Source organism: Oncorhynchus mykiss, chromosome 16, assembly GCF_057628025.1.
Source record: "Oncorhynchus mykiss isolate SJ-2025 chromosome 16, ASM5762802v1, whole genome shotgun sequence".
Classification (NCBI taxonomy): Eukaryota; Metazoa; Chordata; class Actinopteri; order Salmoniformes; family Salmonidae; genus Oncorhynchus; species Oncorhynchus mykiss.
In genome coordinates, this window is record NC_143037.1 from 19,028,130 (window position 1) to 19,041,283 (window position 13,154).

Here is a 13,154-nt window from a genome sequence, read left to right on the forward strand (position 1 = left end):
AAAAACACAGACGTATCATGTTCATCCAACGTTTATACAACGTTCAAATAACATTCATGTGATATGACATTGATATAACTCTCATATAACATTCATGTAACATTCATTCAAGAAAAAAATATGTATTCTGCATTACACATCTAGCCAGACTCACCAGTTCCCAAGAAGAGCACGGTGTAGACGTGTCTGTCCAGAGCTGCCACACGGTGCACGGCCATCTTGACGTAATTGACACTTCTCTTGAATAGTAGGGGGCGCCCTCCTATGGGGTGGACCTGTGTAGACATCAGGGGGTGGCGCCTCGCAAAGGTCAACACGTTGTCTGGGAGGTCACGGGACGAGTTGATGCCCTGGGACCGGTGTATGTTTGTGATACACTGGAGGAAGGGAAGGCAGTGAGAGAGAGAGAGAGGCAGGAGAGGGAAAGAGAGAGCAGTCAATACAGATCAGGAGAGAGTGAGTGAGACAGAAATAGACAAGGGCTCACCTCACCAGCATTAAGTGGCTTCCTCTTCTACACCCGCATATTAAAGAACTAGTCAGGTGACAGCCAAGTCTAAGTACTGCTTTCACTTATTCAGTCTTTTCAGATGAAGGAAAGAAGACGAGGAAAGGAGGACACTGTGTAGAGAGTATTGAGACTGATCCAAGGTGGTAAGAAACGGGGGAAAGGGGAGGAAGAGAGGGAGGAAGAGAGGGAGGAAGAGAGGGAGGAAGAGAGGGAGGAAGAGGTGATTGAGGGGTATTCCTAGAGACTTACCGAGCCAGGTCTTGGTACCGGAACCTTCCCTCTATATTCCCTCCATTTGGAATCCTGCACCTCCATGTAAGGCCCCTCGAAGGCCCTCTGAATATCTGTGAAGGAGTACTGGCACACCGCAGACACCTTGACATTTTTCCTGAGAGAAAAAAAAATGCCCCAAGACACAGAATAAAAGTCAGAGAATAATAATTCAACGTTTTATAAAACATTGAAGCTTGTTCTTGGAAAGTACCTGCCACCGGCCACCCAAAACGAATTTCAAACACATCAGTGATCCACTCACCGAGAGAGAAAATGTCAATAGACTTGGTCAGGTTTTAGTAGATAATTCACTGAAAGCTGTAGTGAGTGGGAAGCAGGGATGGAAGCAGGGATGTAAAGTCACACTCAAGTTTGACAACGGAGTATTTTTTTCCACCACTGGTGGGGAGGAAAGTGGGGGTTTGGTTTTGGGTAACAGTCATCTTTTCCTTGTTCTCTTCTTCCCTTTGTCTTCAACAGGGATATGGGGAGTTGGCACCACGTCATTGACGGGTAAGCTCTTGTCTTACTGTATATCAGCACTAAGCTTGTAGTTTATTCGTATTCAATGTGCAGTTGAGTCATGTACTCTCAACTGTGTTGGCATAAGACTTACTACCTGGGACTACCTGGGACTACACGGGGACTACCTGGGACTACACGCTTGGGTGAAAGACTGGCTGGATGACCGCATCTAAAACGATACCCGATTTCCTACAGTACCAAATAGTCTGGTCAAGGTAAGGTGTCATTTGGAACACACACTCTAAGCCACATGACATGGCTCTGTTGGGGAGTACCTAGGAGAGAAAGAGTAGTTTTGTCCTGTGTATGTGCTAGTAGATAGGAACCAGGTTAAATAACTGCCAAATGCTCCTAGCTTGCAGGTAGGATTAGCCTGTGTGAGTCACTGTAAAGCCTATTGTGTGTCCTCCTTAGCCCGCACAGCCAACCCAGGACTTCTTCTGGTGTCTGCCCAGAGTAATACAGTGTTGCCCAAGGGCCTACTCACGTTTACTCACTCAGGTCACACACATGGTGATGGGTGTAACTCACAAAGGTGCACTTTAGCGTGCCATAAATGGGGGATGGAGAGAGGGAGAGAGAGAGAGAGAGAGAGAGAGAGAGAGAGAGAGAGAGAATTCTATATTTGTTTGTTTTTACACCATCTGATTCTCAGAACCGTGGTGACTGTTTGATGCAGCATGATTATGCATATGAACACACACGCACGCACGCACACACGCACGCACGCACGCGCACACGCACACACACACACACACACACACACACACACACACACACACACACACACAAAACACTGCTGCCTGCTACCCTATCTTCGCCTGACAGGGTCATTGATATGCTCCTACTTCAGCCTGCAGCCCCAATGTCAGCCTCTCTCACTCCCCATCATTCACTATCAGCTTACAATCTCCCATCTGATAACCACAACAAACTACTATGTACTTACACTGTCAACAGATCACAAATCTCTGCATACAAAGTGATGAGTGCATGACTACACAACAGTATAAAGCCAGTTGACAATTATCCAGTAGCGGTATGGTAGACAACAAATACCATTGCTCCATGCTCTTACCATTCCAGGCCAAAGATCCCGTAGAAGACGGTGCTGTGTACGTCTGGGCCCTGCAGTACGAAGACGCTACGCAGCACATTCAGGTGGAGCTCGTAGTCAGGAACGGAGCACACCAGTCTAGCCTTCAGGAAGGATGTCCACTTCCTCTGCAAGGTCCTCTGGCCACCCCAGTCACCCTGGAAGGGAGGGGGGGGGGGGGGGGGTCACACACACAGATATACACTCATAAGGTAACACGCATACACAGATACACACTCATACAGTAACACACACACACACAGATACACACTCATACAGTAACACACACACACAGGTTTACTCATGATCATACGCACACATACCACAAACTCATCCACATACTGTATACACACACACTTACTCACAACCCCACTGCACACACTAGAAGCAGTACTGAGCACCATTGAATGAGAGTGTTCAGTTGAGGCTCACAGTGTGCCTACTTGAACACATTTACTCCAATTGAATTTCGGGCAGCAGCAGCCGAGGAGGTGCTGGGAGGAGGAGAAGCCTGAATAGAGTGATTTAGCACACCTCATTTAGAGCAGAGACTTCTCGCCTCTTTGTGTGGCGGGGTTTTAATACACCCATCGCTCTTCATTTCCGTCTTTCATAGACCTCTATCATCTCTCTACCCAGCCTCAGTACTGTATCCGCCGCAAAACACTGTAGTCACAGTAAACAAAGTAACCAAAACAAACACAAAACAGCACACATTACTCATACATAAAAAGGGCTGATCCATCGAGAACAATAGCGTTGTTCTCAATGCAAAAAAAAGAGAAGATTAAGCAGAGAAATACACCCGCACTGAAGGTTAATCTTCTCCCTAGTGAATTAGACCCCTGGTGAGAGCTGGCAACCAGCTCTGGGCAGAGAGACAAGATGGCCGCCATCCAAAAGTAGGCACAAGTAGCCGGTATAGAAGACTAAAGATGTTTTGGTTGTGATGATGATGGTTGTGGTGATGTTAACAACAGCCTGTCAGGTGAATTGTAATGCACACGCTCTGTGGCTAATCATGTTGTCACTTCATAATCTCTGTTAACAGACACAAGGACCCCAGCACAGCACCCTGAGGATATGCCTGTGTAAAAATAAATTGGAGGAAGTGGACCAGTGCCAAGTGGTGCACATTTTCATTCTAGCCCAACAGTAGCACACCTGATCAACCTATTAACTAACCAAGCCCTTGGTTCAGGTGTGTTAGTGCTTGGCACTGGTCTAAAACAAGGGGTAGAAGCCATGCAGGGGCTATGGCTGAGAGCTATATAGGCTGATAGCCAAGTAGGCCCGCCTCAAGCATGGATGCCACATCTGGCATCTGGATGGCTGTGCAATAGATTGCACACCACATATGTGGGTTGCCGATGAAAAGAAGGTTGGGGATTGGCTGAGAAGCAGACCGACCAGTGGCACGCCTACAGTTGTCTCTGGCTAGCGACTAATGGGAGTTCTGTGTCTGGGGATCTGTCGCCGCTGCAACTGTCATTATCATGGGTGACTGCCACTGTGCCGAGTCCCCCCCCCCCCCCCCCCATTAACCCCATTCCCAGAAAGCTGCATTTTTGAAATAGGGAGACTGCAAGCATGAAGATTACAGTTACACAAGGCACAGCCAAAGAGAAAGGAGGAGGAGTGAAACAACCATTTTCTGTATCTCCAGGAGTGGTTTCTGGGCACAGTGTCTGACAGAGAGACGCTGATCTCCAGTAAAATTAGGTAGGAGGGAGAGAGTGGGGGGAGGGAGCGAGAGGGGAGAGGAGAGAGAGAGAAAGTGGGGAGAGAAAGAGAGTCTACCATTGCAGCGGGGGTTGGGTGGGCTTCTACCCTGCCTGGCAACTGTGAAGCCCTTCAGAAAGCAGCCAAGATGTGAGGAGAACAATAATCAACCTGAAGTTCACTCAGTGGGTGAGAGCACAAAGTGAATGAAAAACTCGCTACTCCTCTCCTCAGAACTGAAAACAAGAAGTACAGTAAATTAATCCAATATAAGGTTGCCAACCCTCCAGGTTTGGCCTGGAGTTTTAGTGAGAAGGGAAGCTGGTAGAGGGCGAAATTGGAGGATGGGCTCATAGTAATGGCTGGTTTCCTTGTGTTTGATCTATTCATTCCATTCCAGCCATTGAGCTCGTCCTCTAGGGCAACCCTAAATTAGGGCAACCCCAAATTAGGGCAACCCCAAATTACATAACACCTGTCCCCCTCCAGGCCTACCTTGCAGACGCGGGCAACCCGTGCCACCCTGGTCTGGCTGGGGTAGGCCATCTGCTCCTGGCTCCTCTCCGTGAAGAAGAAGTAGATCTTGTCGTCGTCGCCGAGCGAGCTGTTGACACTCTCCTTCAGCAGCGCTGAGCCCACAAAGTCCGCCTCTGCTCATACAATAGCAACACACCATTATTCTGTGCATATTCTGTCCAACTTCGGACAAAGCACATAAGGAGAGATTCATGTTATTGACAACCTGCTACCATGCCACCTATAGAGATAATGTAGGCTGAAAGCAAGGATGACCACAGTATATCAATTCAAGAATGCTAAAGTGAAGGAAGATCTTGTATTATGAAGGAGTGGATATTAAATTACCTATGTTATCGACCAGTACTTCACACCAGACCTGGTTTCAAATACTATTTACTGTATTTGAATTACTTTTAAATACATTTAGAAACAATTCCACTACATGACCAAAAGTATGTGAATCCCTGCTTGTCGAACATCTCATTCCAAAATCATGGGCAGTAATATGGAGGTGGTCCCCCTTTTGCTGGTATAACAGCCTCCACTCTTCTGCGAAGGCTTTCCACTAGATGTTGGAACATTGCTGAAGGGGATTTTCTTCCATTCAACCACAAGAGCATTGGTGATGTTGGGCGAGTAGGCCTGGCTCACAGTCGGCTTTCCAATTCATCCCATAGGTGTTCGATGGAGTTGAGGCCAGTCAAGTTCTTCCACACCGATCTCGACAAACCCTTACTGTATGGACCTTGCTTCGTGCACCGGGGAAATGCATCATCCTGTATCATTAAGATTTCCCTTCACTGTAACTAAGAGGCCTAGCCCGAACCATGAAAAACAACACCAGACCATTATTCCTCCACCACCAAACGTTACAGTTGGGATTATGCATATCGGCAGGTAGCGTACTCCTGGTATTTGCCAAACTCTGATTCGTCTGTCGGACTGCCAACCGAGGACATACGATTTTTACGCGCTTCAACACTCGGCGGTTCCGTTCTGTGAGCTTGTTGTTGTTGCTCTTAGATGTTTCCACTTCACAATAACAGCACTTACAGTTGACCGGGGCAGCTCTAGCAGGGCAGAAATTTGACACACTGACTTGTTGGAAATGTGGCATCCTATGATGGTGCCATGTTGAAAGTCACTGAGCTCTTCAGTAAGGCCATTCTAGTGATACGTTTGTCTATGGAGATTGCATGGCTGTTTGCTCTATTTTATACACCTGTCAGCAACGGGTGTGGCTGAAATAGCCAAATCCGCTGATTTGAAGGGGTGTCCACATACTTATATATAGTGTATTTTGACAATGTTTCTTGAATTATTTTCACAAGTAGTTGAATATTGCCATAATGTATTTGGAAATTGGAAAATATTTGCATGTATTTACAACCATGTCTATTTGAAGTAGTTTTTTGGCTGTGTATTTGAAAATACCCTCAGGTCTGCCTAGTGCCGTATAGCTGTAGTATTATGAATCAAAATGACAGTTTTGGTATTCCAAAATTGTATAACCGTAGGGATCAAGCCACAAAATGTGACCAGGGATGGGCCATAATCTGTCCTTACCCAGCAGCCACCTGGTCGGGGCCTCCTCTGTCCTCAGAGTGGGGAAGGGGAAGTTCCGACGAACGTCCGGAGAGCTGCGGAACTCATACTGGGTCGCTGAGAACATCTCACCGTCTGACAGACCACAGAGAGAGATATGGAGGGGTCAGAGAGAGAGGACACAGAACAGGAAATCGAAGAGTGTCTCTCGGTTTCTTCTTACTGCTTGGTTAGGACAAAATAGTGAACCCCAAGGAGTAGATTAAGGTTCTTACCCACAAGAAGGCTGGTGTAGCCCTTGGCTGGGTCGTAGGGACACCTGTCCCTGCCCTCCTCGAAGCCAGAGGAGAAACTGAAGCGCTCCACATCCTGATAGAGAGAAGAAGAAGAGAGAGGGTCAATAACTACACTACGGGAATATAAATCACACCACCACTATAACAAAACAGATAACACAGCATGCTAATGGGCAGTACGTTGGAAGCCAGAATGTAAACAGGGAAGTTTCCAGCAACAGGAAGAACAGCTCTTACTATGTAAGCACAGAGGGGCCTGAAGGCGTGCGTGCCACAGACGTACAGGTGAGTCTCATTGTACCTCTGTAGGACGCGGATGTGATTGTAACACTCTGTCTGTAGGAGAGACAACGCAGGATGGTTATACATCTATATAGCATCAACCTAGTCAAGAAGACACAGGCTAACACATTCACTTGACTCCTTCTGTATGAGGACTACATTATTACATTATAATAACAACAGCACATCATTGTTATACCATTTAATAAGGAGAGAAAGAGAGAAAGAGATACAGACAGACACAGACAGACAGACAGACAGACAGACAGACAGACAGACAGACAGACAGACAGACAGACATACAGACAGACAGACAGACAGACAGACAGACAGACAGACAGACAGACAGACAGATAGACAGATAGATAGATAGATAGATAGATAGATAGATAGATAGATAGATAGATAGATAGATAGATAGATAGATAGATAGATAGATAGATAGATAGATAGAGAGTGTTGAGCGGTGTGAGCTGCATGCAACGGGTTGTACCTGATTGTCTTTTCCTTTGTTGAGACACTGCTTCATCTGCTCGGCCGAAGCTTCCCAGTCAATCTGTAAGGGGGAGAAGAATGACCTCTCATGTCACCCAAATAGGTAGTGGGAGGATGGACAGTGTAACATGCCAACATTTAAATACCAGTGAATGCTGCTCTTTAATATTCCAGTGAATACTCCATTTTAATACTCCAGTTACTCCCATCAACTACATTGTGTTTTAATCTATTCTGTTGGCCCGTGAGTAAACTTGCCCCATGCATTTAATCCAATGCCTACACTGAAGAAAATGAACGTACAATAGGATTTACTGAATCTCCTTAAGGCTATTATTAGCCTGTCCTGTTTAAAAGTTGTGAAAGAGAAAAAGATTTGTGAAAGAGGGTTAGTTTCGCAAATTGCAACATAACGGTCATGTGATATGATGTGCTGTACCAGCTAACCAGTTACAAATACAATACAACTTAATTGCCGATCTAAACATTAGCGAGTTAGCATCCCGGCACTCACCGTGAGGTTGCCAGGAGTGGAGATGTTGGTGGTGTCCAGGGCATAGAGAGCCCCCCTGGCCCCCACGTATAGCACCCCATTGTCCTCCTCCAGTAGTAGTGTGCTGTAGTTTTGAGACGGGCTGCTGAAACGCTGGCAACCTAACAGGCCTGAAAACAAACACACAAACTTACTGAGTCTTTGGGGTCGATTTAACTGAACCTGCATTGTGGTATTTGCACAGTTTTCCCATGGTCAAATAAAGTCACAGAATGGTGTTGTTACTGGAAAAAACTAGAATTATTATTACTACTGCCAAGTACTAGACCCACAAGTTGATGCTTCCACTTTCAGAATAAGAAAATATAGCGCAAATGACAAAACATTCCCCAAATATTACTATGTTGGATCTGGTGGAATTCCAGTCTTAGGTATGCTGTAAGTCTTGCCTCATAGAATGAAACTGTCTGTTCTTAAAGTTGTGCTTACAGTTCTATAGTTGGAATATACAACTATGCACATACTTCCTCTTTCCAATGGTCTCGGTGACATTATATCAGGTTGTGTTTTCTAACGATTCATCATTTTTTTTCCGGTAGCTTAGCTATCTATCAGAAGTAAATGGGAAGTGCAACAGATTGACTGTGACAAGCGTGCATCCGTCCCCAGTAAATCAATATGTGGGATGTCATGCATATAAGTTCTTATTACTGCAAGCAGCCTGGGACATACTCCCATCAATTCACCAAAATAAAGGGGGGAGGAAGAGGAGAGGAGGAACAGAGGGGAAGAAGGAGGAGGAAAGGAAAACGAGGGGGGAGGAGGATCGAGGAAGGAGGAAGAGGAGGAGAAGGGGAGGAGGAGAGGAGGTTAAAGAGGAGGGGAGGATGTGTGCTAAATTATTATACCCATCTTACACCATGCTGACTCATATTCCTCAGTGTATTTTCCATTATTCCTCCCTCCTTTTGTTCAACTCTCCCTCGCTCCATCTCACATTTATTCTGGTCATCTCTGTCCGCCTCTATCCCGTTCTTAATCTCTCTTTCTTTTTCTATCCCATATTCCTCACTTTTTTTATCTTCCAACTCCATCAATGAACGTTCAGTGCTGCTACTCACAATTAAAATACGGTCTTATCTGCCTCACCACTAAATAAGATCACATCTTAAATATAGCAGCCTAGATGAAAACAATGACCTCTTTTTCACCACTTCGTAGAAACGGAGCAGCTTGCCCCCATTTCAGAGGTTCCAGACTACTGATAAAATATTTAGTTTGATCCGTTTCCATGAATTAAGGTCAAAACACAAAGGAATTAAAGAAATGTGTAACCTTGTGTTGCTTGCCTGCTGTATTTGTTCAAGGGATATGAAGCTCAGGCTCTGTACAATATGCAGTGATAGAGATAACCCTAATCAACCCTTCTTGTGCACCCCTTCCCCCAATGGCACCCACACACACACACACAGACACACGCACACTGCCCTAATTGTGGCATTTGTACGCTTATATGATTTGACAGTACTGGGGCACATCTCCTGCTGAATGGCCTTAAAATGCCCTCCCCCAATACCCCATGTCAAACACAACCATCACTTCTACTACCCCACGATATTAAGATTTACAACATAGAAACATGCAATGGTTGTGAGCAGGTGCTATAAATCAAATTGCATGTTCAGCTAAAAGAAGACTCATCGATCGATGCTCCCATGTGGTTAAAAAAGCATTCATGATATTACCCTGAAGAAGGCACTGTAATTCTGAAATATTGGTGGTTTACCCAATATTACTGGGAGCTTATATATGATGTCGACGACAGACATGGTTGCCCTGTTTCCACCTCCTATCCAATTTTGCATATTTGATTTGTTTGTGTATGTTATTTCTTTTATTATTTGCTCAGAACGTTTCTCGCATTATTACCTAGAGCCGAAAATAACTTCTGGATATTAGATCGGCGATCACTCATCAGCATTTCAACCAGAAATTAGATTTCCCTAAATTGGATCCTTTCTTTCAACTCCCTGAGGCATTTCCAGTCATCCCGGGGCCTGCTCCAAGACGCCACCGCCGGAAAAGAGGTATAAGGAGTGGGCTCATAGCATAGCCGCGGGAAGTAAGGGTGCTAGGGGTGCTGCGGCACCCCCTGATAAATCAAAAAAAAAAGAAAAAGAAATTGACAACAGCACCCCTAACCCAAAACATCTTCCCACGGCCATGGCTCCTAGTCAGACTCAGGAGGTGTGAATATCATCCACTGCTTCCAAGTATATTACTCGCTAACGTTCAGTCCCTGGACAATAAAATAGACGAGCTCAGGGCGAGCATCTCTTTCCAGAGAGACATCAGGGACTGTAACATACTCTGTTTTACGAAAATCATGTCTCTCTCTGGATATACTGTCCCCGTCCATTCAGCCAGCCGGGTTCTCCGTCCTTCACACAGACAGGAAGAAAGAATTCTCCGGGAAAAAGAAAGGTGGAGGTGTAAAGTATGTTTCATGATTAACTACTCATGGTGTGATTGTGGTAACATACAGGAACTGGCACGATCGTTTAGAGATGGATTGGACTAAGGTGCAGCGTGGTAAGCGTACATTTTACTTTTATTAAATGACACCGAAAAAACAACAAAATACAAAAACGAATGTAAAGCTACATGCAGTGCAGAAAGCAACTACACACAAACAAGATCCCACAACTAAAAGGTGGGAAAAAGTCTGCCTAAGTATGATCCCCAATCAGAGACAACGATAGACAGCGGCCTCTGATTGGGAACCATACCCGGCCAACAAAGAAATAGAAAAACTAGAATGCCCACCCAAATCACACCCAGACCTAACCAAATAGAGAAATAAAAATACTCTCTAAGGTCAGGGTGTGACAGGAACTCAAGTTCTCCTGATCTGGAAAATCTCACCATCAAATGCCGACCGCATTACCTCCCGAGATATATCTGCCCCAAGCTGATACAGCTTTCAGGAACTAAACTTGACTATGTGCAAACTGGAAAGCGCATATCCTGAGGCAACATGTATTGTAGCTGGGGACTTTAATAAAGGAAATCTGAGGAAAATGCAACCAAAGCTCCTCGCTCATCGAGCACTCTTGACCATTGCTACTCCCCCTTCCGGGACGGCTACAGGCAGGCACATAAACAGGAAGCACCCATGTAAAGACTATTCAATGTTGGTCTGACCAATCAGAATCTATGCTTCAAGATCGTTTTGATCACACAGACTGGGAAATGTTACGGGTTGCCTCTGAGAATAGTATTGACGTATACACTGGCTCAGTGGCTGAGTTCATCAGGAAGTGCATAGAGGATGTTGTTACCACTGTGACGATTAGAATTTATCCAAACCAAAAAACATTGATGGATGGCAGCATTCGCGCAAAATTGAAATCGCAAACCACCGCATTTAAACATGGCAAGGTAACTGGGAACATGGACGTGTACAAACAGACCATCTATGCCCTCCACAAGGCAATCAAATGACAGTACAGGGACAAAGTGGCCGCAAGACATATGTGGCAGGTACTCCAGAGAATCACAGATTATAAAGGGAAAGCCAGCCACGTCACGGACACCAACGCCTCGCTCACGGACAACCTAAACACCTTCTTTGATGAACAGAATGCTGTTCATTAATTACAGCTCAGCCTTCAACACCATAGTGCCCTCCAAGCTCATCACTAAGCTCGGGGCCCTGGGTCTTGACCCCGCTCTGTGCAACTGGGTCCTGGACTTCCTGACAGGCCGACCCCAGGTGGTGAAGGTAGACAACAACACTTCCGCCATGCTGATCCTCAACATGGGGGCCACACAAGAGTGCGTGCTCAGCCCCCTCCTGTCATCAAGTTTGCTGACGACATAACAGTGTTAGGCCTGATTACCAACAACCACGACACAATCTACAGGGAGGAGGTGAGGGCCCTGGCAGAGTGCTACCAGGTAAATAACCTCTCCCTCAACGTCAACAAAATGAAGGAGCTGATCTTAGAGTTCAGGAGACAGCAGAGAACACACCCCCATCCACATCAATCGGGCCGCAGTGGAGAGGGTTAAAAGCTTCAAGTTCCTCGGCGTGCACATCACTGACATCCTGAAATTGTCAATTCACACAGACAGTGTGGTGATGAAGGTGCAACAGCGCCTCTTCAACCTCAGGAGGCTGAAGAAATTCAGCTTGGCCTCTAAGACCCTCACAAACTTCTACAGATGCACCATTGAGAGCATTCTATCGGGCTGTATCACTACCTGGGACGGCAATTGCACCATCCGCAACTGCAGGGCTCTCTAGAGGGTGGTCTGGTGTTATGTACACCTCTTGGAGGAGGGAACGCAACACCCTGCTACAACTCAACTCCCCTTGGAGTAAAGAAAAGGTATGTGATTGTAGGTGCGGGTAAGGATGACAGAGACTATTATCGTTTACAGGGAATTTATTCTTCCTTCACATGGTAAGGTGGGGAAAGGGGCTGGACGGAACCAAAGCACAGAAAGTAAAAGTTAAAGTTCTGCCCAACTCATCACCGTGGGCACAATGCCTGCCCTCCAGGACATCTCCAGCACCCGGTGTCACAGGAAGGCTATGAAGATTATCAAGGACCTCAGTCATCTGAGCCACGGCCTGTTCACCCCGCTACCATCTAGAAAGGCGGAGACAGTACAGGTGCATCAAAGCTGGAACCGAGACTAAAAAACAGCTTTTATGTCCAGGTCATCAGACTGTTAAATAGTCACCACTAGCCGGGCCTCCACCCAGTACCCTGCCCTGAACCTTAATCACTGTTATTAGCCCACTTCCACTCGGGACTCTACCCAGCACCTTAGAGACTGCTGCCCTATGTACATAGTCATTGAACACTGGTCACTTTAATAATGTTTACATACTGTTTCACTCACTTCATACAGTACAGTGGGCAAAAAAGTATTTAGTCAGCCACCAATTGTGCAAGTTCTCCCACTTAAAAAGATGAGAGAGGCCTGTAATTTTCATCATAGGTACACTTCAACTATGACAGACAAAATTAGAAAAAAATGCAGAAAATCACATTGTAGGATTTTTAATGAATTTATTTGCAAATTATGGTGGAAAATAAGTGTTTGGTCAATAACAAAAGTTTTCTCAATACTTTGTTATATACTCTTTGTTGGCAATGACAGAGGTCAAACGTTTTCTGTAAGTCTTCATAAGGTTTTCACACACTGTTGCTGGTATTTTGGCCCATTCCTCCATGCAGATCTCCTCTAGAGCAGTGATGCTTTGGGGCTGTTGCTGGGCAACACAGACTTTCAACTCCCTCCAAAGATTTTCTATGGGGTTGAGATCTGGAGACTGGCTAGGCCACTCCAGGACCTTGAAATGCTTCTTACAAAGCCACTCCT

The 13,154-nt window shown here is 45.7% G+C and overlaps 1 protein-coding gene across 2 annotated transcripts in view; it reads right to left on the reverse strand.

Moving 5' to 3' along the window:
* Positions 1–13,154, reverse strand: part of sema4gb (sema domain, immunoglobulin domain (Ig), transmembrane domain (TM) and short cytoplasmic domain, (semaphorin) 4Gb) — a 38,583-nt gene that overhangs the window by 10,855 nt on the left and 14,574 nt on the right. For both annotated transcript variants that reach the window (XM_090202140.1, XM_021567323.3), the window contains exons 3-11: positions 7,779–7,927; positions 7,263–7,325; positions 6,725–6,823; positions 6,467–6,560; positions 6,213–6,326; positions 4,623–4,777; positions 2,388–2,563; positions 761–899; positions 155–377 (exon numbers count right to left, since the gene is read on the reverse strand). In XM_090202140.1, coding sequence (XP_090058266.1) covers positions 155–377; positions 761–899; positions 2,388–2,563; positions 4,623–4,777; positions 6,213–6,326; positions 6,467–6,560; positions 6,725–6,823; positions 7,263–7,325; positions 7,779–7,927 — 1,212 coding nt within the window. The remainder of the gene's footprint in view (positions 1–154; positions 378–760; positions 900–2,387; positions 2,564–4,622; positions 4,778–6,212; positions 6,327–6,466; positions 6,561–6,724; positions 6,824–7,262; positions 7,326–7,778; positions 7,928–13,154) is intronic.